Source organism: Pezoporus wallicus, unplaced genomic scaffold (assembly GCF_028554395.1).
Source record: "Pezoporus wallicus isolate ANWC-B61680 ecotype Strahan unplaced genomic scaffold, APGP_CSIRO_Pwel_v1 contig_2348, whole genome shotgun sequence".
NCBI lineage: Eukaryota > Metazoa > Chordata > Aves > Psittaciformes > Psittacidae > Pezoporus > Pezoporus wallicus.
The window spans coordinates 1,296,711-1,323,992 of NW_026636985.1; the positions used below are offsets into that span (position 1 = coordinate 1,296,711).

At 47.4% G+C, this 27,282-nt stretch overlaps 1 protein-coding gene across 6 annotated transcripts in view; it reads right to left on the reverse strand.

Moving 5' to 3' along the window:
* Window positions 1-27,282, reverse strand: part of AAK1 (AP2 associated kinase 1) — a 73,296-nt gene that overhangs the window by 32,326 nt on the left and 13,688 nt on the right. For all 6 annotated transcript variants that reach the window (XM_057402526.1, XM_057402529.1, XM_057402530.1 and 3 more), the window contains exons 2-11: window positions 17,472-17,590; window positions 15,428-15,536; window positions 13,060-13,202; window positions 7,893-8,014; window positions 6,484-6,565; window positions 4,435-4,567; window positions 3,540-3,643; window positions 2,669-2,748; window positions 1,104-1,258; window positions 729-1,018 (exon numbers count right to left, since the gene is read on the reverse strand). In XM_057402526.1, coding sequence (XP_057258509.1) covers window positions 729-1,018; window positions 1,104-1,258; window positions 2,669-2,748; window positions 3,540-3,643; window positions 4,435-4,567; window positions 6,484-6,565; window positions 7,893-8,014; window positions 13,060-13,202; window positions 15,428-15,536; window positions 17,472-17,590 — 1,337 coding nt within the window. The remainder of the gene's footprint in view (window positions 1-728; window positions 1,019-1,103; window positions 1,259-2,668; window positions 2,749-3,539; window positions 3,644-4,434; window positions 4,568-6,483; window positions 6,566-7,892; window positions 8,015-13,059; window positions 13,203-15,427; window positions 15,537-17,471; window positions 17,591-27,282) is intronic.

The following is a 27,282-nucleotide window of genomic DNA, read 5'->3' on the forward strand; positions in this document are numbered from 1 at the left end:
AGGCACTGCAAGTGGTGAAGCAGTCACAGGCTGGGATGGCTTGGAGGCCAAATGTGTGGTGGGAAGTGGCCTTCTGATCTAAGGACAGATGCTGAGTTACACCCATAAGGGGCTCCCTCAGCACAGACTCTCCTGTGGTCCCAAACTCCTTTCTTCACTTCTATCAATTCTACACCTTTCCCCAGGATAAGAAGATTTACCATGCCTTTGCTTCTACTGTTAAATATGCTTTAGCAGGGATTTCTGCTGCTATAAACACCTATAAACAGCATGCAAGTCTGTCATCTACACCCACCCCATCTAACACATCATGCGTCCACAGGCCTCCTTATCACTGCTGGCTACCACAAACCCAGACCTGAATCTTACAATTCAGAAGACATGCCAGGCTCCTTGTATCACAAGAGCAGAAGAGAAATTGCACCCTTCTGTTCATCAGCTGAACATTGACCTCAAGACTCTGAAACAGTTGGAGCTGTAAAATCTTCACTGCCTATTTCATGTCTGTATGTGACTAAACTATCTCAAGGCCTTTTAACATTAACAGTTAAAAATACCAGCCTTGTGTAGCAAAAAAATCTCACTAGAGAACTGCAGACACATTGGAAAATGTCCAAAACCTGCCCTTTCTCCCCCCAAAACCAGAGGGCTTGCCCTAAATGCAAAGATGCAACCTCACAGGCCTCTAGCACAGTAAGCATGTGACAAACACAGCTGTGCCCATTTACCTGCTGCGCCTGCATCATCTGCTGCTGCTGCTGGTAATAGGCAGCCTGTTGTTGTTGCTGCTGCTGCTGCTGCTGCAGGAGCTGCTGCTTCAAGAAAAGCTGCTGCTGATGCTGAGGTGTGGCTTGTGGCTGAGTAGAGGGGACCTGGGGCTGTGCCTGCGGGGCTTGCTGTGGAGCCGGTGCTTGCTTGGCTTGGGGCTGTGCTGGAGCCTGTTGAGGTGCTGCTTTTTGCTGGGGAACACTTGCAGGGAGCGAGGGCTGAGCACTGCCCAGGGCAGCAGGGCCTGCAACTGGTGGGGAGGGAGAAACAAAACAGCTCAGTTAGATCAAGGTGTACCACAGCCCTGTGGTACCACACAGGGAGCACCACCTCACCTTGCGGCTGAATGGCTGCTGGAACCGTGGGTCTCTTCCTAGGTGTCAGGGCTGGCTGAATGGGCAGAATTCCAGGGTTGGGTTGTGTCTGTCCTGCTTTAGGTCTCTGGCGGGGTGCTATGGAAGTTTCTGTTGTAGGGATGGGATCTGTCAGCCTAGAAGGTAAGGAATAAAAGGAAGAGTGGGAAAAGCACAGTCTTTGTTAGCCTGATAGCTGCTGCACGCAACACACACTAGAGGCTTGAAACACGTGACTGATGCTGGTGACATCCAGACACACACACTGACTCTTTCCAGAAAGCTGCAAGCACAGTAAAACTGAACAGATGCATCTCCAACAATTGATCTAACACCGTCCTTTCGACTTCTTTGACCAACTGTGGCATCTTCTCCTGTTGTGACGGCCGGAAGCTGTTAAAACCACTCATTCAAATACTTGATACAACATCTTGTTTAAATCCACTTAGAGTTCTGGATGAGCAAAGGAAGGGCATCACAAATCAGATTAGGAGCAGCTGGCACCTTTGGGCAGAGTTATCTAAATTGGCATCTTTGGAAGTACCTTAACTTTAGTCCATCTGCCCCAGAATAGGTCACTGCGCCTCTTCTGATCTCTGCTCAGCATTCACTGAGCAATTCACTCCAACAACGCACACAACAGAGCCAAGCAGCCAGACACCCCCCTGCCCTTCTGTGCATTGCTCATTAGGTCTCAAGTTGTTCTACTAACGTGGAAGTAGCTGCACTCAGTTACAAAACCAAACAAAGCAGACTCCTGGGACTGACAGGCAGGAGGAGAGATTCCCTGCTCCAGAGTGAAGGAAGCTGCTGGGTTTGCAGAGCCTGCTGCTGCACTGCTCACTTTGCAGGAAAACAAGGGGCAAGTTTTGCCCAAGAGAATTTCCAAGTCTCAATCACAGTATCATAAGCAGAGCAGCAGCATCAGGAGAGGATTAAAACCACAGCAGTACAGTGGTTTCCCCCCTAACTGGGTTCCTCAGATGGATGGAGCCTCCTTGGGCTTTTGTGTGTGTCCCCTGGAAGATATTATAGGGCTCTTGCAGAAATCACAGCAATTTCATCCAGTAAGTACTGGGTTTTATCATCTACCAAGGGTCAAACTCTAACAGCAACAGTCCGTGATGCAGTTTCTCAGCAGACTCCTGTTCTCTGGGCCAATTCCAAGCCCAGTGCAGGCCAGCTGCAGTCTGCCTCCTGACTTTGCTCTCAGGTACTCCGGATGGATGACACACTACATTCATTTAAGTGCATGAACCTCAAGTGCTGCTGTCAAGCAGTGTCTCCAGTACAAAAAGCTAAGCTGTTGAGTCATGCTGAGTATCACCCAAGTCCTCCCCATGCAGAAAGATTTCCTTTAATATCTGCATTTTCTGCCTTTCAGGTCAATGGGATCAATAGTTATTTATGTCACTGAAGCAGAACCCTCAGGACTGCAGTGTAGATGTAAGCCCCCAAGGAAGCAGCTAAATATACCAGGCACCTTTCCTAAAAGCAGAAGGACAACAGGCACTAAAAAGGTCTGAGCATAATGCAGATGTGGTTACCTGGCCTTGGGTTGACTCTTCTTTGCAGCAGCTTCACTTGCTTTAACTGGGTCTGGGAGTTTAGTGGGGATTGGCGAGTTCTGCAGATCCCAAAAGCACCACATTTAGTGTGAAAATAGAATCAGAAACCATTTGCACAATGAAACAGGCAGATTGGGGGATCCCCAAAGCAACTATTCCTCACGCTGGACAAAGGACAAAACCCCTCAATGTTAATGTCATGTAGAAACAGGAGTATGGGAGAGTCTTTACAAGGGAAGAATACAGTTCAGCTTTCTGACCACTTCCTACATGTGGACACAAAGCTTCATAGCACAACCTGGGGACAAGAGCAACAATACTTACTAATACTACTGTAAAAAATACGGGTAGAATAGTGCCATAACACCATAAGAAAATACTTGTCCACCCTGTTTTTCAGTTGAAGCCTATAAAGATACACTAAGATGGTGGTGGAGGGTCTGGTGTAGTTCAAATGGAAGCAGACACAACCTGCTATGTCTAAACCCAACTGCAGCACAAATTACACATGCAATGATGAATGTGCCTGGAAATCCAATCAGCTGCACAAGCATGGCCTAATTTTCCATGCTCACATGCACAGGATCTCTTGCTTGACCTCACGCTGGTAACTGGGTGAAGAGGTAAATCAGGGACAGAAATACACAACACAGGAAACAAAATCCTGATTCCTGCCCTTATTCCTCCCCAGAAACATGCCAAAATCCCAAACAGCTTTGCTAGTTGAAAAAGAAAGACCCTCCTAATGTCAGAGCTTGGCAGAATCCAGCTGAATACTCAATATTCAGCAAATGCCACCCCCAGTCTCCTCCCACAAAGCCCTGCATCAATCCACTCCTTTGCCACTCACCTGGACGTTCTGGACTGGACATTCCTTCTTTGCCAGTTTGAATGCAAAGTAGGAGACCTGATAAATATCAGGTCTCTTATCAGGGTCTGGTTCAAGCATATACCCTTTAAGAGATAGAGATGCTAACATCAGAGCAACAGAACAGACAGGTTCACAAGCCATTTGTGGCAGTGTATCAAGAATAGAGATAAGGAAGAGAGGTGGAATATGTCCCATCCCTGAAAACATTCAAGGTCATACTGGAGGGGGCTCTGAGCAACCTGATCTAGTTAAAGATGGCTCTGTCCATGCGTACCCATCCACCACACCACATAAGCAAAGAAAATACCAGGCTGCTCTGCAAACACATCCAAGTCTGTATTAGTCAAGATTGTGGCTAGGCAAAGAAAAATAAACTCAAATGCTGTGCTGGAAACAAGAGAGCTGCCCCAGCTTTGCCAAGAGCAGCGCATTGTCCCCTTCGTTCCACATTCATTCCAGTCAGTGCCTTATTTATAAATCATTTCAGTTCTGTTTCTCAGTTCACAGAAGATGAATTCTTATCGCTCGTCTTAAGTCACTGTGGGTCCTTTCAGTTCCTTATCCAAATAGATTTATTACTGGGGAAATACGTTTCGACATCAATAGGGTTATTGTGCAAGTTCCTGTGGGACTCCTAAACCAAATGGTTCTCTGTTTTCCTGCCTTTCCAGAGCTCACGACAGCCTGGCCAAACAGCAACCTCTGTCACAACCGTCTGTCAAAGAGTGATCCCATAGCTACCAAAAGATCACTTTAACCACCCTTGTGTGCAAGGAAGTGTCTTAAAAGAAGAGAAACACCAAGAGTTTCACTGTAGGGGCAGGAGATACAAGAACAGAAGACCCGAGTTGCACAGAAGGGGACCAGAACTCACGGATGAGGCAGTGCATGTCTTGTGAGTGCCGGGAATTATCTGGAATGGTGAAGTTGCCATCACAGATTGCCACCTGACTCTCTCCAAAGGGCAAGGTGAAGTAACACAGCTTGTACAGCAAACAGCCGAGGGCCTGAAGAGACAGAACACAGCAAAGGGTTTAAACTGGGAACGGTAAAATTCAAACACCCTCGTGGATAAGAGGAGAAGTCTCCAGCTCCTTCTGCTGCATGGGTCCCACATGGCACCCACTACATTTTAACATCCCTGTGATGCACTTGGAAACAAGCACAGTTACACACGTAGGTAAACACATGAAAAGCTCTCCCATCTCCAGGCTGAGACACCGTAACCTGGGGGACTGTGCAAGCAGCATCACACAGAGAGCTCCAAATACCACTATACAGCGCAGCCATTCACATCATGAAACAGGCAAAGCCTGTTTCTGCCCATGCTGGGAGGAAAAGGCAAAGCAATAGCAAAAATAAATGGTACCCATCATCCTTAATACGTTTTTTTCTGACACAGAAAGATCCAAACTGTGCTCAAGCTGAAGTTCAACCTTTCAACCATTATAAAGGTGTTGCAGGGAGAGCCACACGCGTACGGCTGCAGGCTTCTAGCTTCTGTCACCCTGCCCTCTATCCCTGTGCTGCTTCTGACAGCAAGAACCACCACCTATTGCAAAAGAAAAGCCATGTTTTGCACAAAAGGCTAATTATAAAACCCTCCCACCACTTCAGAGGGGAGAGGGGGAAGCATTTCCCCATCCTAAGCAACTCAGCAGCAGCTTCTATCTTTTGTCATAGGATGTCACAGTCCAGCTGCACTCCGGTTTAAAATAACCTTGATAAGATTTAAGGAGAGGGACGTTTCCAGCAGGACAAGCACTGCAGCAGCCTTGAAGTCGAGGCCCCACTGTGCAGAGCACCACAGGCTGGTTTGGAAACACTCAGTGGGTTACTGGAACAAAATTCCTTCCATGTCAGGAAGGGGAGAGTCTTTGGGTCTCCTCCCTTCCATGTTATCACGGGAAGGAGGGTGAATCCTAGTACCTTTGAGACCTGGCAATCTTTCCATGCTGTTCTAGCTGTGAGTCCCTCTTCAGCCCTCTAACCCCAAGAGGAGTGACCCAGCACTGGTACAGAGCCTGGCCCTACAAACCTCCTGCTGAACCCCGCAGAGCAAGAGCCCCACAGGAGCTGCTGCTTTCCTGCCTCCAAGCTCAGCTCAAGAGAGGACAGAGGACTCTTCCCAGCAAGTTTCCCTCTTGTATATGCAGATGCAGAGCTATAGAGGAGACATTAAACCTCTGCTTATACTGCTCCTGCCTTGTTACTTCCTAGCTCAAGGCCTCCTAAACCCTACAAACATGCTCTGAATTTAAACACCTCCCATGTGCTGAATCGCCACTGCACTACAAACAGCACAGACTTCTTTTCACCTCCAACCCAACTAAAGGGAAGCCTTCCATCCTTCACCAGCTTAGCCAGGAATGGATTACACCCCAGTTGCATTTTGCTCTCAACATGAAAAGCACAGGGCAAGACTGCATTGATCATTAGAAACAGCACTGCAAAATGCTTGGTCTTTGGCCAGGTTTGACAAAGTAACTGCGTGACACTAGCCAGGATAAGCATACTATCGCTCCTGAGGGAAGGTCTGTTTTCTACTCAATTCTAACCAGTGACTTTGCTTTCACATGCTTGCAAAGCAACTCAGGCACAAGTAGTCACAGCCCTCTGAATTTCCTGTTTCAATTCCTGCTATGGCATCAGGTTTGCACTGTTCAGCCCCGGGATTTCATTCATCTCCAAATTAAAACCACACTGCAAGTAGCATGCAAAGAAGCACGCATGTTTTATCCACAAGGCATCCTACTCAGCAGTTAACTGCTGGGAAACATCAAGCAGAGAAACTCTGTACTCAGAAACTGCCCAGTCTCTTAAGGAAACTGGGTTAGCCCCAGCCAGAAAGCTACCCCATCATTATGGTAATGAAAACAAGCTGCAGTCTGGTTGTATGACGGTAAGTGGGTTTGATACGTACCCATATGTCTGCTTTTGTAGTAATAAGTTTGCCACTGTACAGGTTGACCATTTCTGGTGCTCTGTAGGACAATGTAGTGTACCTGCAGGAGAAAAGTCTATCAGTGAGTTGGGAATGGCTGGAAGATGCACTTGCACTGTGTCACATTTCCAAACGATTCAAAATTCACTCTTTCCCTATTCATTTTAAGGAAAGGGATAGTAAAGATGATCATCTAGTGGAGAAATCTTTTAACAACAGCATCTGCTGCATCCCTCTAACAATAAAACACCAAGCACTGCAAACTGCCCTGTGGAACCAAAGCAGAGACCAAGATCCTGCCTAAAGTGAGCAATTCACTCCTAAATCTGTGCAGTCATTTTAAGAACTAGAACAGAAATATCCAAGGATTCAGAGTATTAAACAAGGTCAGCAGCCAAATGTCCTCGGCAATGTCCTCACTGCTGGGGCTTTGGCCAAGTGAATTACAAAGATTGTAACTGGATATGTGGCTCCTAATAAATAGGCTTCCATACCCAGAGCCCTACTCAGAGTCATTGTACACAAGGGAAAAGTTATTCTGCATCACAAATATAGGTAGAATCTGCCTCTTTTTAACAAACAGAAAAGCTGGAAGCTGCACCACAGCTGAAGAGACTCCTACGAGAAGATTTCCTACCATTTCTGCTGTGGCACCTCACATGCTCTTTACCTTGATCACAAGAAAGCGTTGCTAAAGGCAAAGTTTCTATAGGCTTGTTAATAAGTGTACAAGCCTATAGAAAAGGGCTCCAAAGGGGCTGCAAAGCCAGACTAGCAGCTTCAGCCAAAGAAGCCTAGGAAACCTAAGGAGGTGGAACTGAATTCTAACAAAAAGGAGGCATTTGTTCTTTTCTAACCAGAACATTGTATTAACAGAACTGGAACGTCTGCAGCAGTGATGTTATACAACTAAAGCAAGACAAAGGACCCAGACAGTGCCCCATTCCTCACTTATGTCCTACTGAACTGCCACCTAAGGCCCCTTTTCAAAAGCATCAGGGTGCACCTAGTTGCTATCATACAGCTAGTCGTGCATGCAGCAAGAGAAAGAGCCAGATGAAACACTTCAAGGATCTTAGGAGCTGAGGAGTCAGGCCATGAGTTCCCTTAGTCACTGCAAGGATTTATGCTTGTGGAGGACAGGGATTCTGTCATCTGCTGTATCACAGTCCAAAGAAGCCAAGATAGAGGAAGGACAGAGACAGACCCCATACATAACAGAACAGGTCACTACCTCCTCAACGTGGGCAACCTCTCTGCAGTAATGCCTCAGTCTTTCAGGTCCAAAGCAATTACATCAAGCTCAGTTTATTGTTTCACCTTCCCACAGGCACTTACCTGCAACAAATACAAACTGTGTCTGAGCTGCAAAGGAAAAGCACACTTACTTTTTGATCTCCTCCTCTACTGCATTCACCCCTTCTGTTTGAGGGTTCTGGAATTTGTTAGTAGCACTGCCAAAGTCACACAGGACATAGTGGCCACGGTCATGCAGCAGGATGTTTTCAACCTACAAGCATCACAAATAGAGAAACAGACAAAAAACTCATTCATGTTCTTCAGATGAGCTTTTAGTGCCTGAAGACATAGCAGGTATGTCTGACATAAAAGCATAACATGACAGCAAAGGAAACAGGCATCAAAACTCTGTCACATCTCCTGAAATAGAAGTCAAATCATGGAAGCATAGTTGTACCTAGGAACTGTCTTCCCTCTGCCACCTCTCCCTTCTCCTTTCACAAGCACATTACCTTGCCTCTGCTAAAACCACCATGTGCTGCTGAAGAGATGAGCCCCTTCTTTGAAGTAGTGTTTGGAATGAGACAACTGAAACACACGCTGAAAGCAACACCTGGGAGAGCTGGAAGTCAGGAAATCAAGCCAGCAGTCACTGCCTTTCCCCTAAATACTCACACTTAATCACACAGCAACAGAAGTCCAGCTTGCACCCACCTAGGAAAGCTGTCTGAATGGTTCAACACTGACCTAAGATGTGGAAAAACCTAGGTTCAGTCTTTGCTTTGGCAGAGCACGCCTGTATTCCAGCTCCTCACCTGCACAGTGGCATGACCAAGATGCTCTCTCAAGGGAATACACCCAGGTTTGAACGTATTTCTCTTCAATCAATGTCAAATGCTCAGATACAGCCATGAGATCAAACACATTGCTCAGCCATCTCCCCAAACCCACCCCAGAACTGTGGACTAACAAAAGCCTTTGGAAGCAGAGCTCCCCAACAAGGCTGATCTTTACAAGAAGGAAAGAAAAAGAAGGAGTCAGCATTTTAAGCACCAGAAAATGCAGCCAAAGCAGAACAGCTGAGGGGGGAAAGGCTGGCTTGAAACCAAGGGTTAAACAACACCGCTTCCCCCTCCAGCACCCATCTGCTTTGGATAAAGCACCACACACAGATGTTCTCCCCAGATCAACACTGACAGTGTTATTCCCTATTCCCTGCAAACACTTCCAGAAGAGCCCTTCCACTTTATCTGGCTGAGAAGTCTGAGGTGACTCCTCAGTCACTTGCCAGCACTGCTCAACGCTTGCAACTCCAGCTGCAGTCTTTGATGTGCCCAATGTCAGATTTTCATGCCTCCAAAAAACACCTTTAAGGGAAACTATGAGTGTGCAGCTTCTGCCTTTACTCTATGACACAAATGATTTCCTTTGCTGAAGTCGTAAGAAAACTCTTGGGGTTGTTCAGCTGGAGAAGAAAAGATGCGCAAAGAACTCGGAGCAGCTTCCAGTGTCTGAAGGGGGCTACAAGGATGCTGGAGAGGGACCCTTCATCAGGGACTGTAGGGATAGGACAAGGGCTGATGGGTTCAAACTGAAACAGGGGACATTCAGGTTGGAGATAAGGCAGAAGCTCTTCCTGTGAGGGTGCTGAGGCGCTGGCCCAGGGTGCCCAGAGAAGCTGTGGCTGCCCCATCCCTGGCAGTGTTCAAGGCCAGGTTGGACACAGGGGCTTGGAGCAAGCTGCTCCAGTGGAAGGGGTCCCTGCCCGTGGCAGGGGTTGGAGCTGGATGAACTTTGAGGTTCCTACAACCCAAACCAGACTGGGGTCCTATAAGACTGTACAGACACACACTGGTGAGGGATAAAGAATAAAGCTGCCTTTAATTAGCAAAATCAACACTTATCTTCTCATGAGAGCAATGGCTTCTAAGGCCAGTGCTCCTAAGCTCACATGGTGATGTGGGTGGGATGCACGACCCAGGTACACTCTCAGCTTGCCCTCCTGTACCTTCCAGTCTCTAAAGAGACGTTTCAACATCCCTTTCTCCTGTGACACCATCCACTATTTGCTTCCGAAAGCTTATTTACTACTTCATGGCCAAGAAACGAATGCAACGTGACATCTAAGAGCACTGCCTGATTTTGGCACAGCCATACGCTTAACATGGTCGATACAAGGGTTTACCAATCGAGGACTCAAGAATTTTACATATCACACTCTGCACACAGATCCAGGCAAACACATTCCAGGCAGAAGCTTGTTGGTGGCATCAGGGCAAGACTTGGCATTACAAAGCAGGGTGATGGAAGGCAGCGAGATAAGAGCAGCACAGCGTGACTCTCTTATCACACCGCAGAGAAGAGCGACACTGGGAAACGCTGCTGCTGCAATGAAAGCAGAAGAAACTAAATCCTTAACAGGAGAGCACAAGTTTCTTACTTCAGAAAGCAGAGAAAGGGAAAGAAAAAGCTGTTTTGATCAACAGCATCCTCTGGGTTGACTGATGGAGTATTTTGATAGAGTATTTTGGTGTATCCTGCTGGGTGACTACTACAAGACAATCAGGCACTCATCCACAAGCCACTCCTGGAACAAGATGGGATCAGAATAGAAGCAGCCCAGGTAAAGTGGGAGATGTCTCACTGTGGAAAGCTCCGAGCTGTAGAAATCAAAGCTGGCTTGAAGCTGGTGCTTTTAACACCGTGAGGTACAGGGTGTGAGACTGGAAAGGTTAAATATAAACCAAGTTATGCCAACAACTGCCACCAGGTAGAGAGGAGCTGAGTAAATAGTTATGAGCAGGGACAGATAGATTTTGTGCTCCCCCCACTTCGCTAACCCCCCTTCTCTGGGGCCTGACAGTCATAGTTTCTCTTAACAGATTCCAGCTTCAAAGCTGAGGCTGCACAGCCAGGGTAATATTAACACACAGCCAGAAGAAGATCTGGCCATTTGTTCTCCACTATTGTAAGGAAACAGGAATTCTTACTCCAGGGAAGGCTCTGCAGCAGCAATAGCCTGTGAACCCTGAGGGCAAGGAAAATACCCAAAAGGACAAGCAAAGGTAACCACACAAAGCAGGCCTGTAGGCTTACAGGGCTTCTCTAGGGGTCCTAACTAGCGCAGAGGCAGCACATGAGGGGCTTCTTCATTTCTAGGGAAAAAGCAGCATCAATATACACCTGGTTCTGTGTCAGTCAAAGCACATGGGAACAAGCATCACCCCCTGTACTGCACATCATGCAGCTCTAAGCACACAGGGACAGGCTGACACAGCTCCTCAGGGGCAGCCATCATCACTGCCTTCTGACAAGGGCCTGTAAGGGACAGGCCAAGGGGAATGGCTTTAACCTGCCAGAGGGGAGACTGAGATGAGCTCTGAGGCAGAAGCTCTTCCCTGTGAGGGTGCTGAGGCGCTGGCACAGGGTGCCCAGAGAAGCTGTGGCTGCCCCATCCCTGGCAGTGTTCAAGGTTGGACACAGGGGCTTGGAGCAAGCTGCTCCAGTGGAAGGGGTCCCTGCCCATGGCAGGGGTTGGAGCTGGATGAGCTTTAAAGTCCCTTCCAACCCAAACCAGTCTAGGGTTCTATGATCAGGAAAGAAAACCTTAACAAACACCCTAGGATCACACAGTGTATTTTTCATGGCCGTTATCTGCAGTGAGTTGTCCGTGTTTGCTTATAGGCAAGCTGCTCAAAGGTGTTGTCCCCAGCTGCTGGTTACATACCACCAGCTGGAGACTGGGCCAACAAGAGGTTGTTCTGCTTCAGGCAAAGCCTGTTGGGTTAATTCAGAATCACAGCTACAGGCCACTGAAGCTAATCCAGCTGCACTGAAAGGGCTTAGAGATTATTCACACCATCCTTTCTGCTGGCAGAGCTTTCTGAGCAGGAACCTCCAGCATTAGAGCAACATCAAAGAGCTGGAAGGCAAAAAAATCCCCCAGTCCCCAAAGTCAACATCTTCACTCTTCAACAGGGTTGTGTTCACCCACCAAAATACCTACCTGATGATGCCCTTCCTTACACTCGGGACTTGTACAAAGCTTTGCTGGCCCTAATGTCTCTCTTGGAATTACAGTTCCTTCTTGGTGTTTGAGTTTGAACTCAAAGTGAAAACATATCTAAACCATTCATTCTGTGTTAGCACTTGGATTCCCAATCGTGACAGGAGCTGCAGAGGCCATCCCAACAGAAATAACACAACAGCCAAGTGGGAAACGTGCCACAAAACAGAGAAAAGCCAACTCTCATTCCTTGGACACAGCTTACCAAGAGCCAAGCCTTGCAGAGGCTTTACTGATCTCAGCACACAGCAGTGGGCTGGACACTAGACCATAACAGCCCCTTTCAATTGCAGCTCAGTGTAGAAAGCAGCACTCAAGATCAACTCATTAACCCACCACAGATGTCCCAGAATTCATTCACGTGCCACACAATGAGTTTGTTCCTTATGAACAGCAGAAGGTAACAGCAGGGTTAATATCATCTGAACAGGTCCCTGTTCCTAAGCCTCATGAAACATGTTAAATCACACCAACTCCTGAGGATTTCCCCACCCCCCCTGCAATACCTGGCTCTCGTTGGCACATGTGGGGTCTTTGGCTCCTATAACCAACAGCACAAAGCAAACATCTGCTGAGGGCTCGGAAAGCAGAGCCTGACCTACAAAGCACATCTGAATTTCAAATGCACACAGGAGCCTCCTCCGTGGCTGAATGTGTTATTCAGGCATTTTATGAGCAGCTTGAGAAGAAAGGGAACATCTTTCCGTTTGTTTGATGATAGGCATGGGATTTTTCCAAAGCAATCCCCTCTGTGCCCAGCTAAGCACACAAGAGCTTTACAATGCACTTTCATGGTCAACAGAGAGTTAGAGGCCACTTTCAAAAGCTTCTGACGCCTCCTGCCCCACGGCCAACATCTCTGGAGGGATCCTTTTAATGCGGGTCCAGGGAACAAATTTACAGCCTGCTTTTTGCTCCCTACCTTCTATCACCATTTCTGTTTCAGGTGGTAGAAAGTCCCCCTGAATAATTCATCCACTACTTTCATCTGTGCAAACCAGAACTATTCACCAACATTTGTGTGCTTTAAGGAGATCTCTAGATGGCAAACATATGGTAAGGAGCAATGAGAGGCTCATCTCTGTTTTTATCTTCCAATACAGAGAGATATTTATGCCTGTTTTTCCTCACTGCTAACAACAGAAGCACAGCACCAGCGTTCCAAGCCTGTCTGCCGTGGCGTAGGCAGCAGACAGACACGTGGAGGAGGATGCCCACCCCCTGCTGTACCAGTGGAACCCACAACTCACCTTCAAATCCCTGTGGATTATGGGTGTTTTACACTGGTGCAACCTGGCTACAGCCTCGCAGGTGTCACAGAAGATCTGCAGGACCTCGGCCTCCGTGAAGCCCGTCTGCAGGCGCTGGTTCATGAGGTTCACCACCTGACCCCCTGAGCACAAACAGCACCAAGAGTCAGAGCAGGGATGGGGCTGGAACAAGGGAAAACTGCAAGCAAAGCAAAGCAAAGCGAGGGCTGGCCTGGTCTAAGCCCCAGCCCTAGCAGACATCACTTGTCTTTGTCTGCTCCCCACACTGTGGCTGTACAGTCAGTTCAAACACCAAATTCACACCAAACCTTCCCCAGAGGCTTCTTATTCCTCTTGTGCTGCTCTCATTTCCTCATCTAAACCAAGGGGGGGTCTGCATATCTGCCAAGGGGTGTTGCATCTCATCTTGTCTTCAAACAAGAGCACCAAGTTAGCTTCTAAGGCCCGCAGCCACCTGGCTGTGTTAACACTCCGATGTGATTCTAAGCCACATCTTTCCCTTTCTTCTTCAAAATAAGACTTCTTTTTGGCAGACTAGAGAAATAAAGGCTGAATATGGGGCACACACAGTCCAAAGAGTAGTTTGCCACATACAAGCAAGAGGAGGGGGAAAGTGAGCTACTAAAATCCCCCATACACAACCAAGAGGCTTGGCTAAAGTCACAGATTGGCAAAGCAAACTTAAAATCCATCTGGAACAAGGGAAACTCCTCACAAACCAAAGCAAGTTTTCATGAATGAGTCCTGAATTTGCCTCGGCTTTCAGGTTTTGTTGCTGTCAAGGCCTTTCCAAAACAGTCCGATTCTTCCCCTCTCAAAGCACCCTATATACACAGGGGAAAAAAATCTCCTTTCTGAACCTTTGGCAACGCAAAACTGCATCATTTCACATCACAAGTGCCAGAAAAAAGTCATTTGCATGGGACAAAGGGAAAGCTCAGCCTAATAAACATTACAGCTGCGAACATTTCCCACTCCAAGCGAGTGCAGTTCTGCACACAAAGACACTGATTTGGTTTGGAAGCTGTTGGACACAAAAGGGAAAAACCAGCATGCAACAGCAATTCCTGTGCTTCAGTCTGAATGCTGGAGACAGAGGCAGATGTGTGCTGAGCAGAGCATCTGGCAAAAGCAAACCATGTGAGAATCATGGAATCAACCAGGCTGGAAAAGACCTTTAAGCTCATCCAGTCCAACCACTCTCCAGCACTGCCAAGGGCACCACTAACCCATGGCACTGAGGGCCTTGTCTACAAGGAACAACCACCTTACAGCTCTCCACCTTTCAGATGGAAGGGAGCACCTTAGAAACACACATTTTAGGTCACTGTGGCACAGAGGGGAGGCTGATGCAGCTGCAGGGGTGCATTCCTCCACCATGAGCTCTGCAACCTGGAGCAGAGTAAGGATTTACCAGCATTGCCCAGGCCTGTTTCTTACAGCTCTCCTTGTGATATTTAGGTTTAGGCCTGCAGAGAGCTTAGGTAATGATTCCTTCAGCAAAACTCCACATAAGGCTCTTCCTTTTACCAGCAAACAATGCAGTTAATCAAGACTCCTGCATCAAAATGAAGCAGCAAAGAGGTCATGGCAGAACACAAAGCTCTATCAGACATGCTTAAAGGCATTTTAGCATCTAGTTGTTCATGCTACAATGCACCTGGCTTGTGCATGGTGCCACGGATGCCTATTTCCATCAGCTGCAACCATCCAAAAGCAGCCACAGATTTGGGAAGTCACCTGGCCAAACACTGGTTTTGCTTAACACTATTCCTGTGAGAGGCATTGGAACACATTATTTTCCAAACACCACATCCTAGCCACAGCAGATCAAAGCTTTAGGACATCTGGAAAAGCCTGGAAGAGCCTGCCTGGTTAGAGACAGCCAAGCAAAAAGGTCAGAGGTAAGAGGAATACTTCTTGGCTTCATGTTATCTGTTTCGTGCTTCTTCCAGAACAATCCTAAGTCAGGCTGAAGTGGAAAAAAGCTTGCAATCTGATATAAAGTGAAGGAGAATTTCATTCCACAGCCTGGCAGCTTTGTAACAGCCACTTCCTGTGTGGATCAGCCTATGGAAAATAGCACTATATATATTTAAGGGTTGTCCTTCACAACAGAAAGGATCTAGGACCACCCTGGGCAGGGGCAAAGGCATTACAAATCCCATCAGCAGAGTCAACATCGCCTCATCTCCATCCCCGGTTTTAGCTTTGCTTTGCACAGCAGCTCCTTGGGAGCCAAGGAAGGGCCAGGCCTAGGAAGAGGTTTGGTTTTGTTACAGGAAGATGCTGTGCAAGTTTCCTGTAAGCACTGAAAAGGGGCAAATCCCCAAGGAACACCACTCACCTCGGCAGAAGTCCATCAGGATGAGCACTTCCCACACGTCCCCGCTGCTCACGGAGTTTATACTGGAGTCAATGTATCCCACAATGTTCTTGTGGCCAGACAGATCCCGCTGTAAGACAGATAAATTCAAAGCCCAAGCCAGCCATGTAGAGTGAGCAACCTTTCTACCTGGCTCCTCTACACTGCCCAGCTTTCCCAGCTCTTCAGGACAGGCACAACTCTAGATTAACCACCATATGCAACTTAAACCTGAGGTCTGTCACTACCTATTCTCCTTCCAGAATGATCTGAGGCAAACAGCAGAGAGCCACTCTGCTGAACTAACTCATCCAAGGATCACTCCGGATCTTTGCATGCTCCCTTAGATGGCTCAGGCCAAGCCATGTGGAGCTGCTCCTCTTTCCCACTCCAGGAGAACAAGGAAGGTGTTTGTGGTGGGGATGTGGACATGTTGGGCTTGCTGTTCTCACTGCCTTCCATTCCTCTGCTGGTGAACAGTATCTTAGATCTTCAAATACTCCAAAACCCCATTAGGTTAATAAACCTTAACTTTGGTTTTAGAAGAACCTTCAGTAATTCAATGGATCAAAGCACAAGTTCTCAGACCAATGACTTATCCATGACACATGCAGGGAAAAGTCATTTCTTTGGGATATCTCCTTCACACACATTCAGGTTCACCAGTGAAAGATTCTGCTGGCCATGTTCTGCTCTAGCACTGTAGAGTTAAAGTTAAGGTAATTCTTTATTGCACAGAAGCTAGGAAAGAAGGAAATATTCCCTTTGAGTTATATACTGGTTTCTTCAAGACAAAGGTAAGTGCTTCTGATGGAATTCAGCATGGAAGCAAGCGGACCTGCCAAGTGAGAAGGATACTCCTCACCCTCGCCTTCCAGGTTAGCCACACATTCCCCATCTCACATGAAGGAGACAGCAGCAAGCAAAACCTAAGTAAAGAAGCTTTGTGAGCACAGCTCAAGGCTTTGATGTAAGATCTAATCTCAACTTTTCCCACACAGCATCAGCCACAGTGACAACAAACCATGCCCACAAGCTCCACTGCGCTATCGCCCAACTTCAGAAGTTAACTTTAAAGGTATTAACCTGATTTAAAGCTACTTCAAAACACAACCCCAGAACTGCTACAGGTAAGAGCTTCTGCTCTGAAGATCCTCTACCCCAAATCTACACCTTGTGTTGTAAATGAGCAGAACCAGGATCTTCGATTCAATTCCCTACCTCACAGCTGCTCTAAGTGCTCATCAGGATCTTTGAATACAGCTTCAAAGGGGGCACTTTCCATGTTTACCAGGCTCCAAACAAGGCTAAGCAAATCTATGGGGATCATCTCAATTTCTTCTTTATTTAGAGATGCTAAGTTTAAAACAACTATTAAAAATAGCTATAACTCCTTGTATCCAATAATCTAGAGACAATCTCAGTGCTTATTATAAATACCTCCCTGTTTCACGAGGCCAGGCAGTAGCCACCCCACGAACACTGTTTTAATCTATCAACCTCATCAATACAGAGATAACCATCCCAACCCCAAAGACAGGAGCTATCATGACACAAACTGATCTCAGGATGGAGGTCTCTCATTCATGCACTGACTGGAGTTCAGAGATGGTACACCAGCATCATCAGCCTTTTCTGATGAAGTCTAAGAGGGTGAAGACTTTAGCCCTGACCTGAGGATTGTTAGACTGAAGTTTAACATCCCTTCTCAGCTCACCTCTTCAGCTCTTCCTTTTCCCAGTAAGTCATGGGGTTGACACATGGGGTTTTTCCTCCCCTCGTTGTCCTGAAATTCCCTCTCCTTTTTCACCTTCCATGTTTTTATTGTCCACTGAAACCACATCCATTTTAAACAGGTCAATAAGAGCTTCCCACATAGCTGCTAACTCCAGGAGTTAGGTCTTTCCAAAAGCAAGCCAATTCTGCTATGAAAACACACTGTTTGGGACAAGCTGCTACACAGACCACGGGCAGAATGTGACCAGGCTCTGACAGCACCCCACACCCAGTTTGGGTGATGACTTACCATGATCTGGATCTCCCTTTTGCAGACCTGCAGGTCGTACTCGTTGTTGACGTACATCCTCTTGAGGGCACATTTCATCCCATTGTTGGTCCTCACCAGAAACACTATTGCAAATCCACCTGGGGAAGACATAAACCCTCCTGTTTGTTAGCAAAGAAACCTCCTGGACCTTGCCTCCAACCCTGCCCCTGCCTCCGGAAGAGGGAGGACGCTCAGCAGCCACCAACCAAGCACCTTCCCATGTCCTTAGCTCCCACTCTTCCTAAATGATTATTTCTGGGAACTGAGAGGAATCCAAGGGGGAAAACCTTGAACTACTGGAAGCAAAGCTCACATTTAACATCACCCTAAACCCAAGCAATTACACTGGTTACTTGTCCTGCCAGACACTGCTCCATTAATTCCCATTATGAAGAAGAAAGCTGAAGTATAAACAGCAGTGTTGCCTTGGACAGAAACCAGAGGCACAGATCCCCCACTGAATCACCAAAGGCCCGTACTTAAAAGGCTCCCCAACTTTGGGAGCAAAGTCACAGTACAAAGCTGGTTTGAGCAAGAAGCATTAGAAACAATCTCGCACCCATGGTTTGATGGCAGGGCTTTTAAGAAAGGCCAGAAGAACAAATCTCAAACCCTAGCCAACCACAATTCATTCTGTGGGCATTGCTGGTAGCAATGTCAGGACTCCCAGGATGCTGGACTTGTTCAGGATGAAAGCTTTTCGTATGATAGCAACGCATCAAAATCTCAGGGTTTTAGGCCTGGATAGACAGAGGAAAAGCTGATGGAGGCACCTGGCTCCAGAGACCCAAATACATCCAAAGAGCCTCATGTACCCAGGAAGTGCTGCACAACAACACTGTCGATGCCGCAACCTAAAAGCACTTCATTTGTTCTCCGTTACCTTATATTACAGCACATATTTCTTTGATGCTTAAGGACTTCTAAAGTCCCACTTCACCAAAAGCTGCAGTTACAGACTGTAAAGAGCCAGTCACACCCCAAAGAATTCCCACTTTAAAAGTCTGAGCCCTTTGGAGAATCCCATTCTGCTGCCAGAAACCATCAGGTAACAACACATACAGGGTTATATATTGGACATGGTTGTACATAATTATTAGGAAGGGTTATTTAGCACTTAAATCATGTCAAATGGAACAAGCGAGAAAGCTGCGTTTGGGTAAAATTGAGTGTTTAAATAGGTTTAATTTGACAACTCCAGTCTTGCAGCAACAGGCGCTTATAGCTGATCACAAATCAACCACCAGAGCCTAAAGGCCCATTGAAGCTTTTACTAAAACTGGGATTTCTTTTTACCAAGAAAAGATTGGAAAAGAGCAAACAACCAGACAACACTGCTGTGCTCAAAGGACAGCCCTCCCCATCCCTTAGCACACAGCTCTACAGCATTCCATTAGAGCCAAAACGATCACAGGAGCTCCAGATGCAGATCCCATGCCTGTCAGTACCAGAGCTCTAAAGAATCTCTTAGCATACAAACCCCTTAGTTTTACACATCATAGTTGGCCATAGGAAGCAGAGCATGTTTGCCAAGGAAGCCCCACCGGCTTTAAGCAACAGAATTAACTCATAGCAGCCCCAGAGAAGTTGCAAAAGGATGCAACAGAGAGAGTAAGAAGAAAGAAAAACAGGAGGGGGTTTCTTGCAGTCTCAGTTATCATCAAAACTGGGCAAGCACAACACTCTTTTCACTCTTTCTTTCATTGGAAGGGGTGCAGTTCCCTTCTCAGGGCTCCTCCTGCCAGGCCTGGAAGCCAGCAGGACACTGTACCTCTGTTTACACCACTCAGCAGAAGGAAACAGGAGCTGAGCAGCACAAAGAGCAATTCAACTTCCTTGAAACAGCAGATCCACTAGATTTAAGGCTCTCCTTCTTCAGCTGAAGTGGGACCAGTACCCAAGACCAACTGCTCATGTCTCATTAGCAAAGTGTTGAGCAAGGCGCTTCTCCTCTAGTCCGGATGCTGGGCTGATGAACAAAGTCACTACTGGCAGTGCTCAAGGCCAGGCTGGACAGGGCTCAGAGCAAGCTGCTCCAGTGGAAGGGGTCCCTGCCCATGGCAGGGGCTGGAACTGGATGAGCTTTAAGGTCCCTTCCAACCCAAACCAGTCTGGGATTCCACCGTCTCCGAAACAGAAGCAGGAGTCAAATCCTTCAGGTGGAAGAGGATGCCTACAACATTTGTAGAGTTGTCACAATAGGAAAGTCATGGGAAAATTACATAGAATCATAGAATAGTTAGGGTTGGAAAGGACCTTAAGATCATGCAGTTCCAACCCCCTGCCATGGGCAGGGACATCTCACACTAAGCCATCTCACCCAAGGCTCTGTCCAACCTGGCCTTCCTTGTGTCCTTCTCTCCCTTACCTTTAACTCCTGCAGACTTCACCTGATGACACCACACACGGAAGCGCTGCAAAATCATTCAACTTCTTTTGTCTGCAAATACACCTACCCATTTGATTACTTCATTATTGAACTCCCACTGGCTGCAGATTAAAACATGACAACTTTGCTGCTCGTAAAAGCAGCACTGCAGAGAAAACAAGCATTGATTTCATCAGGGTGCACACAGCAGTTGTCACACAGCGACCTACAGTAAGCGCCTGCCTTTGGAGAAGCAAAAATTGATGATCCACGTCCACTCAAAAGAGGGTGCAAAGTCCTACTATCCTGTCAAACTGCCCATGGCACGGGGGTTGGAACTGGATGATCTTAAGGTCCTTTCCAACCTTAACTATTCTATGATTCTATGTGTCACCCGGTCTGATTGTCTCAGTTAAACAGAGCACAATATTCCTTGCAAACTCCATTTACTGAGCCCGGTAACCTGTATCCAGAAAGGCACAACACAATCCCAGACTGGTTTGTGTTGGAAGGGAGCTTAAAGCTCCTCCAGGTCCAGCCCCTGCCACGGGCAGGGACACCTTCCACTAGAGCAGCTTGCTCCAAGCCCCTGTGTCCAACCTGGCCTTGAACACTGCCAGGGATGGGGCAGCCACAGCTTCTCTGGGCACCCTCACAGGGAACAGCTTTTGCCTCATCTCCAACCTGAACTCCCCCTGTTTCAGTTTGAACCCATCACCCCTTGTCCTATCCCTACAGTCCCTGATGAAGGGCCCCTCTCCAGCATCCTTATGGCCCCCTTCAGACACTGGAAGCTGCTCTGAGGTCTCCATACAGCTTCTCAAGAGTGCCTCACTCCCCTCAGGTCGCATCATTCCACATTTCAATCAGAGGAAGTGTGAAAAATACCACCTTCATTTGAATTTCTCTGCATTTATTACACTTCCACTGCTAATTGGCTTCAGTTTTGCTGCAGAGAACAGGACTGCAGACAGTAAAACAGCAGGAGGATGAGGGAAAGGGACAGAGAAAGAGCTCGAAGAACAGCAGCTTCTTGCCACACTCCTCATACACAAATGGCTCTAGAAAGCTCTGGTGGCTTTTCATAGCACCAAGCTGAAACTAAAACACTTACTTTAGCTTTTAACTCTCTTGTGAGAGCTGCTCCCCCCACTGGTTAACCCTTCCTCCTTGCACACCACCTAACGACAACATCACCACCTCCTCAGCCCCAAGGGCTGCTTTCAGCTTCCAGAGCCTCAGACCACAACCAATTTCTCCCTCATTATTCCAGTCCAACCCTCAACTTTCCAAATCCGGGCAAAGTTGAAAGGAACCAGATCAAAAGCAAATAGACAACAATTACACTGAAACACTGCCAGATGCACATTACAAGACCATTTACTTCTATTCTCAGTGAGCAGCAAGCAAGGCAACCCTTCCAAGAGGCACAGGCTGCCAGCTCTAATGCTCTATGCCAGCTCCAGTACAATAGACACGCCAGGATTTGGGTAACTCCAATCCAACCAAGGTCAAGAGTTGCCTCAAGTGAAGTCAGATATAATTGTGCTACATGCAGCCAAGGAGGGTGGGTCACACAAGGCAGAGCTTGGAAGCATGAACTGGGAACATCCTCTTTGCTGGTCGAGCCTTCTTCCCAGTACATGTATGGAAAGCAGAAGTCAAGAGATGAGTCCAGGCTTTAGATGCAATGGAGCAAATAAATCCACAGTGGCAGGGGGTTTGGAAGTGGATTATTTAAGGTCCTTTCCAACCCAAACCATTCTGTGAGTCTATGATTACAGTCAGCTCAGAGCCAGCAACAGCCATGGGTCTCCTGGGAAAGAGCACTGCCTTTAGCTCTCAGGAATGCATCTACCTCTACAACAGCATAACAACACTTACCCTACCACACACTTCTGCACTGGCTGTTGGTCTTGCTGAGCAGCTTCAGGATAAGCTGAGAATAAAAGGAGGTTCCAGTGATGGCCAGCGAATGCCAGAGCCATTTTCCATGCAGGCTCCTGGCAGCGGGCTGGCCAGCTTCCAGTGCTGGGAGTTGTATCCTCAGCCCTTCTGTAATTTCAGCAGGATGCAGAACTCTCCACAGCCGGGTGAGCACTTCTAAAGGAGGTAAAAGCAGCTGCACATGATCCCCTCTCCTACCTCTGAGCAATGGAAGAAGATAGCATCCTGCTGCACTCAAGTGCCTGGAGTCCTCCTGCAGCCAGCACCACCCACCTGCAGGCAGGCACAAGATGCTGCTTCCAAACAAGTTGCATTGATGCTGCGGTGAGGAAGTTCACAGAGAAATGGGTTGCTCCTTCTATCACCCTTTTGTGAGGGCCTCTTCCAGAGCTGCCTTTCACTGCAGAACATATGTTAGCTAAGGTCAGTGGGTGCTGCAGCAGCAGATGAGCTGCCCACCTTCATCCTTGGATGAACACAGCTGCCCTCCCACACATCCCGGGTCTTCCAGAGCAACAAATCCACCTTGTCCTGGGATGGCACCATTAGTGGTGGTGGTAAGGAACCATCAGAAATAGCTTGTCCTGAGAACCCCCTTCCTGCCCACACTGTTACTGTATCTTCACCATCACTTACTCTTGCTCTTTGAGCTGCATTTAAGTCCTGCTCCAGAGCTTCAAGCACATCCTATCGGGTAAGTATTTAATCACAGAGAAGGAAACAAGATATTCCTGAAGGCAGGATTTGTGCCTGCAGACAACAGGCCCCCATAAGAAAAATAAAAGCCCGTTTTGTTCATGCTGAGTCAAAATAAACCAAGCTCAAGCAGAACCAGTGCTTGAAGCACCAGCTCAGACCACTTCACCCACGTTAATCACAGTCTAGAAGAGGACAGGCTGGACCCTGCCCTGTACACACAGAGTAAAGCAGGTTGGATTTCACAGGATCTGCAGGACCAAAGGCCTTTTCACAGCCACCAGTGTCCTCAAAACACCTGCACTTTGTGTTACCCTGCTGCGCTGATCCACCACCCTCTACAGGAGACAGCAGGTACACTGACAAACCAGAACCAGCATCTCCCTTTAAAATCCACACTGGAAGTACCTCCCAGAGACCTGAAGTGCTCTTTGCAGAGGTGGGAATGAGACAGGATGATCTTCCAGCTGCATGCTTGAGCTCTGCAATCACAGCTACAAAAACATCTCCACTGCTTGGATGGGTCTCCTCCCTGCAAACATTGCCTTAGATCCCATCGCTCTTTCCACCTCCCCAAGGCTATGTTGAATAACCCAAAAGCAGCCCAGGTTTGAGGAGGAGGAATTACTCCCCTTATCAGCTAAGTTATTCAAATCATTGGGCTTCAAAGGGCCAAGTGCCAAGTCATCAATTCCCACTTAAAAGAAACCAGAAAAATCACTTCTTCAGTTTGGATTGGCTCCACACCCTTCTACAAGCAACCAAACATTATCAGGAGTTCCCAGAGTTCCTGATAAACCTTCTGGATGCCACGAAAAACTCCATTCTTCAGGGGTGAAATTCCTTCCCGAGCTGGACAAACAATGCATGTGCTTTCCCACCAGATCCTTTCCAGCTTTCTGTGGCTCAGTTCTATCTCCTCCACCTTGAAGCTGAGGGACAGCCAAGTGCTTTTTAGATGCCCCAACAACTGCCCCAGGAATACTGAGCCCCAGCCAACAGGGCATTTTAAGCTCCAGCTGCACACTAACACCAGGCACAAAGCCACTCCTCAGTTGCACCACTGGAATACTTCCTGAGCCTTATCCATCAAGAATGATGTCATGCTTTGCCTTATCTCCCAAGCTACAAGGACTTCTGTAGCATTTACTTTTCCTAAGTACAAGGGCAGCCTCATTCCGCTTTTTATTCCCCACCCTTCCCAAGTCAGGATGCTGTGATCCAGTTACAGGAAAACCATTATCTGTTCTCTTGCATGGGGTGTTTGCAGCTCACCGTTCCCAAAACGGACTTCCCAGCTCTTATTTCTCCCCACAGTCATAGCCACAACCAGCCAATACAGATGCTGCACGTTACCCATCACTGAGCATCATCTCTTCGCAACACCAGCACCATTTTCACTGGGATGCTGTGCTGTGAAAGCCATCCTGCACCTCTGACACCTCTCTCCAGCTGGCATAACATGACACTGAACAAAAAATAAGGTTTTCCCGAGCTGTATATACACCATAATCATCCCTTCCAACCCAAACCATTCTAGAATATGATTCTGGATGATAAAGCGCCAGCATATCAGGGCATGGTCCTTTATGCTCCATCCTTGGCAGTGTTCAAGGCCAGGCTGGACAGAGCCTTGGATGACATGGTTTAGTGTGAAGTGTCCCTGCCCATGGCAAGGGCTGGAACTGGATGAACTTAAGGTCCTTTCCAACCCTAACTATGATTCTATTCTATGCTTTCAAAGGACAGAGATGGCTTCAGCAAACCTCAACTTTGGAGTCACCTATTCTCCATCACAAAGAAAGAAGGCCAAGGAAAGCACTTTGGGTGAGGTTAAGCAATACAATAATGTGGTGTTATTCTACCTAACAGCCAAGGGCAGCTAGTGCTAGCACTGAGCTCTGCAAACAGGAGGGAAAAGCATCCACACGTGCCAGTGCTTCTGTCCCACAGCTCTGAGCATCAGTTCCCAACAAAGGTGAAGGAACAGCCCAGTCTCAGCATTCCCCACATATAAACCAAGGATGGACAAGTGACCTATCTGTAGGACAGGCAAAAACCACCAATGTGCCTTGGGATTTGCTCCTTGGACCACACTGGGGCCGTCGAGATCTTCACAACAGCTCCCTGTAACAGCTAGAAAGTGCCACTGCGCACCTCAACGTCAGTCTTGCCGTTCAGAGGATCCTTGCCTAGCAGCTCTTATAAAACACACCACACTCAGTCCCAAGAACCCAGCAACCTCCCCCAGTGACCATGTCTCTTGGATTACCCTCCCCACAGGCAAATATTTGCTGGTTAACTTTTATACAGGCTTTTTCTTTGAATTATAACTCCCCTAGTCAGCTCTGGTGGGCATTAGGATTACAGGGCTATTTCTGTTGCTATTAATCTGCACTAATATATTCTTTCTGCTATCTTTTATTCCCCTCTTCCATTGCAGGGTATTACTGCAGCATAACTGCTAAAAACCACAGGATTCCAAATCCCATTTTTCCCCTTTTGACGAAACTTCTCCATCATTTCAGAGCTCTGTGTTTCCAGGGCAGGATATTTCACCCCAAAGTAAGTTTTCTGTTCTAATATTACCCCTTTTATTACCAAATACTCCCAGAAACTGGGATCAGTATTGTGAAGTGTTCTGCTTTGATGTCTAACAAGGAATTGGAACCGTCAGGATCATTGCACGCTGATTTTTTTCTGCCTTATGAAGCACCTACAACAGCTTTAGACAAAGATGTCAGCATTAACACCTTTAAAGAAAAATATAGCAACTCCCTCAAGATTTGCTTTTTCAAGTGGTTGGAGGTTTAATTAAGAAGCCACAGTAATGAGGCAGACTTTGCATTAGGGCTGTAACACCCAAGATCACAGCCCTATCAAAGACAACACTGGTACCATCTATTTACCCAGGTCAACCTGGAACGTTAACTCTGCTCCCACTTCCTTGAGGTGAAGCTTGTCACAAGCACAAGCAATTTGCAAGTAAATCCTCTGTTCTTTACATCATGGTCTTCAAAAGGGTGCTGCTAGGGTAGGAAAACCTGCAGTTAACAGAAAAGGCAAAGAAGAAAGCTGCCCAAAGACCATGTGGGTCAGTGGGACAGCACACTGCTCACAGCAGCATGAAGCAAAGGCCCTCTTCACACAGCTCATGTCCCTGGGCTCTGCAGCCTGCCTCCAGAAAGCAAATCTCTGCTGCAAAGGCACCAGAAAAGACCCTTCAAACCACAGCATCTCATAGTAAAGATATAGCTAGATAGAGATAGATATATAAAGATACAGCAAATCAACCTAACAGGATGGGACTATAGGTTTACCCTCTCACTACATTTAGGGTATGGTACCACACATTCCCAACAGGAAGAAACCCTTTTGGAAGCTTCCCAGGTATCACAAAGGGCTCTGACTGTTGCCAAGAATCCAGTCTTAAAGTGAACATTAGCTCTGCTCCCCACCAGCTTGCTTTGGTCTGGTGAAAGATTAACCCCTGAGGAAGTCAAAGAGCATTTCCTACATGCTCTGCTTTTTAGAAGGCAGCAGAGCAGCTCTATAAAGCCTGGATGCAAAGGGCACTTCAGCCTTACCCCAGTGAAGACACCAGCCTCGCTGCAGTTAAACTGGTAACTGCAGGATCACTATCATTCCTTTTCAATGGTCATCCCAAAAAGCGAGTGCTTTGGGTCTTCACACTTAGGTCTCCCTCCCAGTGGCTTTACAGCTTGGTGACTAACATCCCAAATCTGCACAACATAAAGAGAGGATTTTCTTCTTGACCCAGTGGCGTTGAATGGACATAGGTGGAGGATGAAAAACAGCAGACAGAGGGAGGCTTTCTCCAGCCTCATTTCACCCTCTCCAGACAGCAAGAAGAGGCTGGTACGCAACACAGGGCTGCCCCGGTGTAAAACCATGGCCCTGTCACCACGTCACTGCCTGCCACAGGATTTCACCTGACTCAGCCCCTTGCTTACAGGCAGGACTCACAATGCCCTCAGTCACTGCTGACTGTCTAACCTCTTCTTTAACTATACTCACACATCCCCCACATGCTCTTGGAGCACTTTATTCCTGGGTCACTGTTACAGTCAGGAAGCCTCACCAAACCCTCCCTGACTTGATCTCAACCCCAGATTCTTACCCTCCGCACCAGACACCAAGTCACTGCCATCCTGCAGAGCTGGAGCTATGCTGTCCAGGGTGTCATTTCCAGGTTACCTAACACAAAAAGGCTAAAAAGACTTGAAGCCAGTGAGGGTTGTAACCAATCTGCTCCTTTGCGTTTGTATTTTACTGGTCGATTACTACACGTCTGAGTGTTCATCGTCACGCTTGGGGTTTGGGATTTAACTAATGCCTATGACTCACTCTGCCACCCGACTCCATAATCCTCTGGTTACATTAGGCTATTTCCATGTTGTTTTATACTGGTAGAAGCAAAGATTATTCCCCCTCAAGCTGCACGCACAGGAATCACACAGCTTGTCCTAGAGGCACAGGCTTGCATCACGTCTCTGGAGTACATGGAAATAACTGGTGAAACACGGGACACACTGCACCCACAGCAGAACAAGCTGCAGAAGCAGGAAGGCCTGAAAATGGTTTTAGCACACCCAAGTTGCCCTAACTCCAAGCAGAGCACGTGTTCATGTGTGTATAAACGTGTGATAGAAACCACGGAGTCCAGCTCTGAGCAAGAACATAACAAAAGCCTTCATGCCCTGCCAAGAGGCTCTGCAACTGGGCAAAGCAGATAGGATAATGCTAAACTAAACAGGC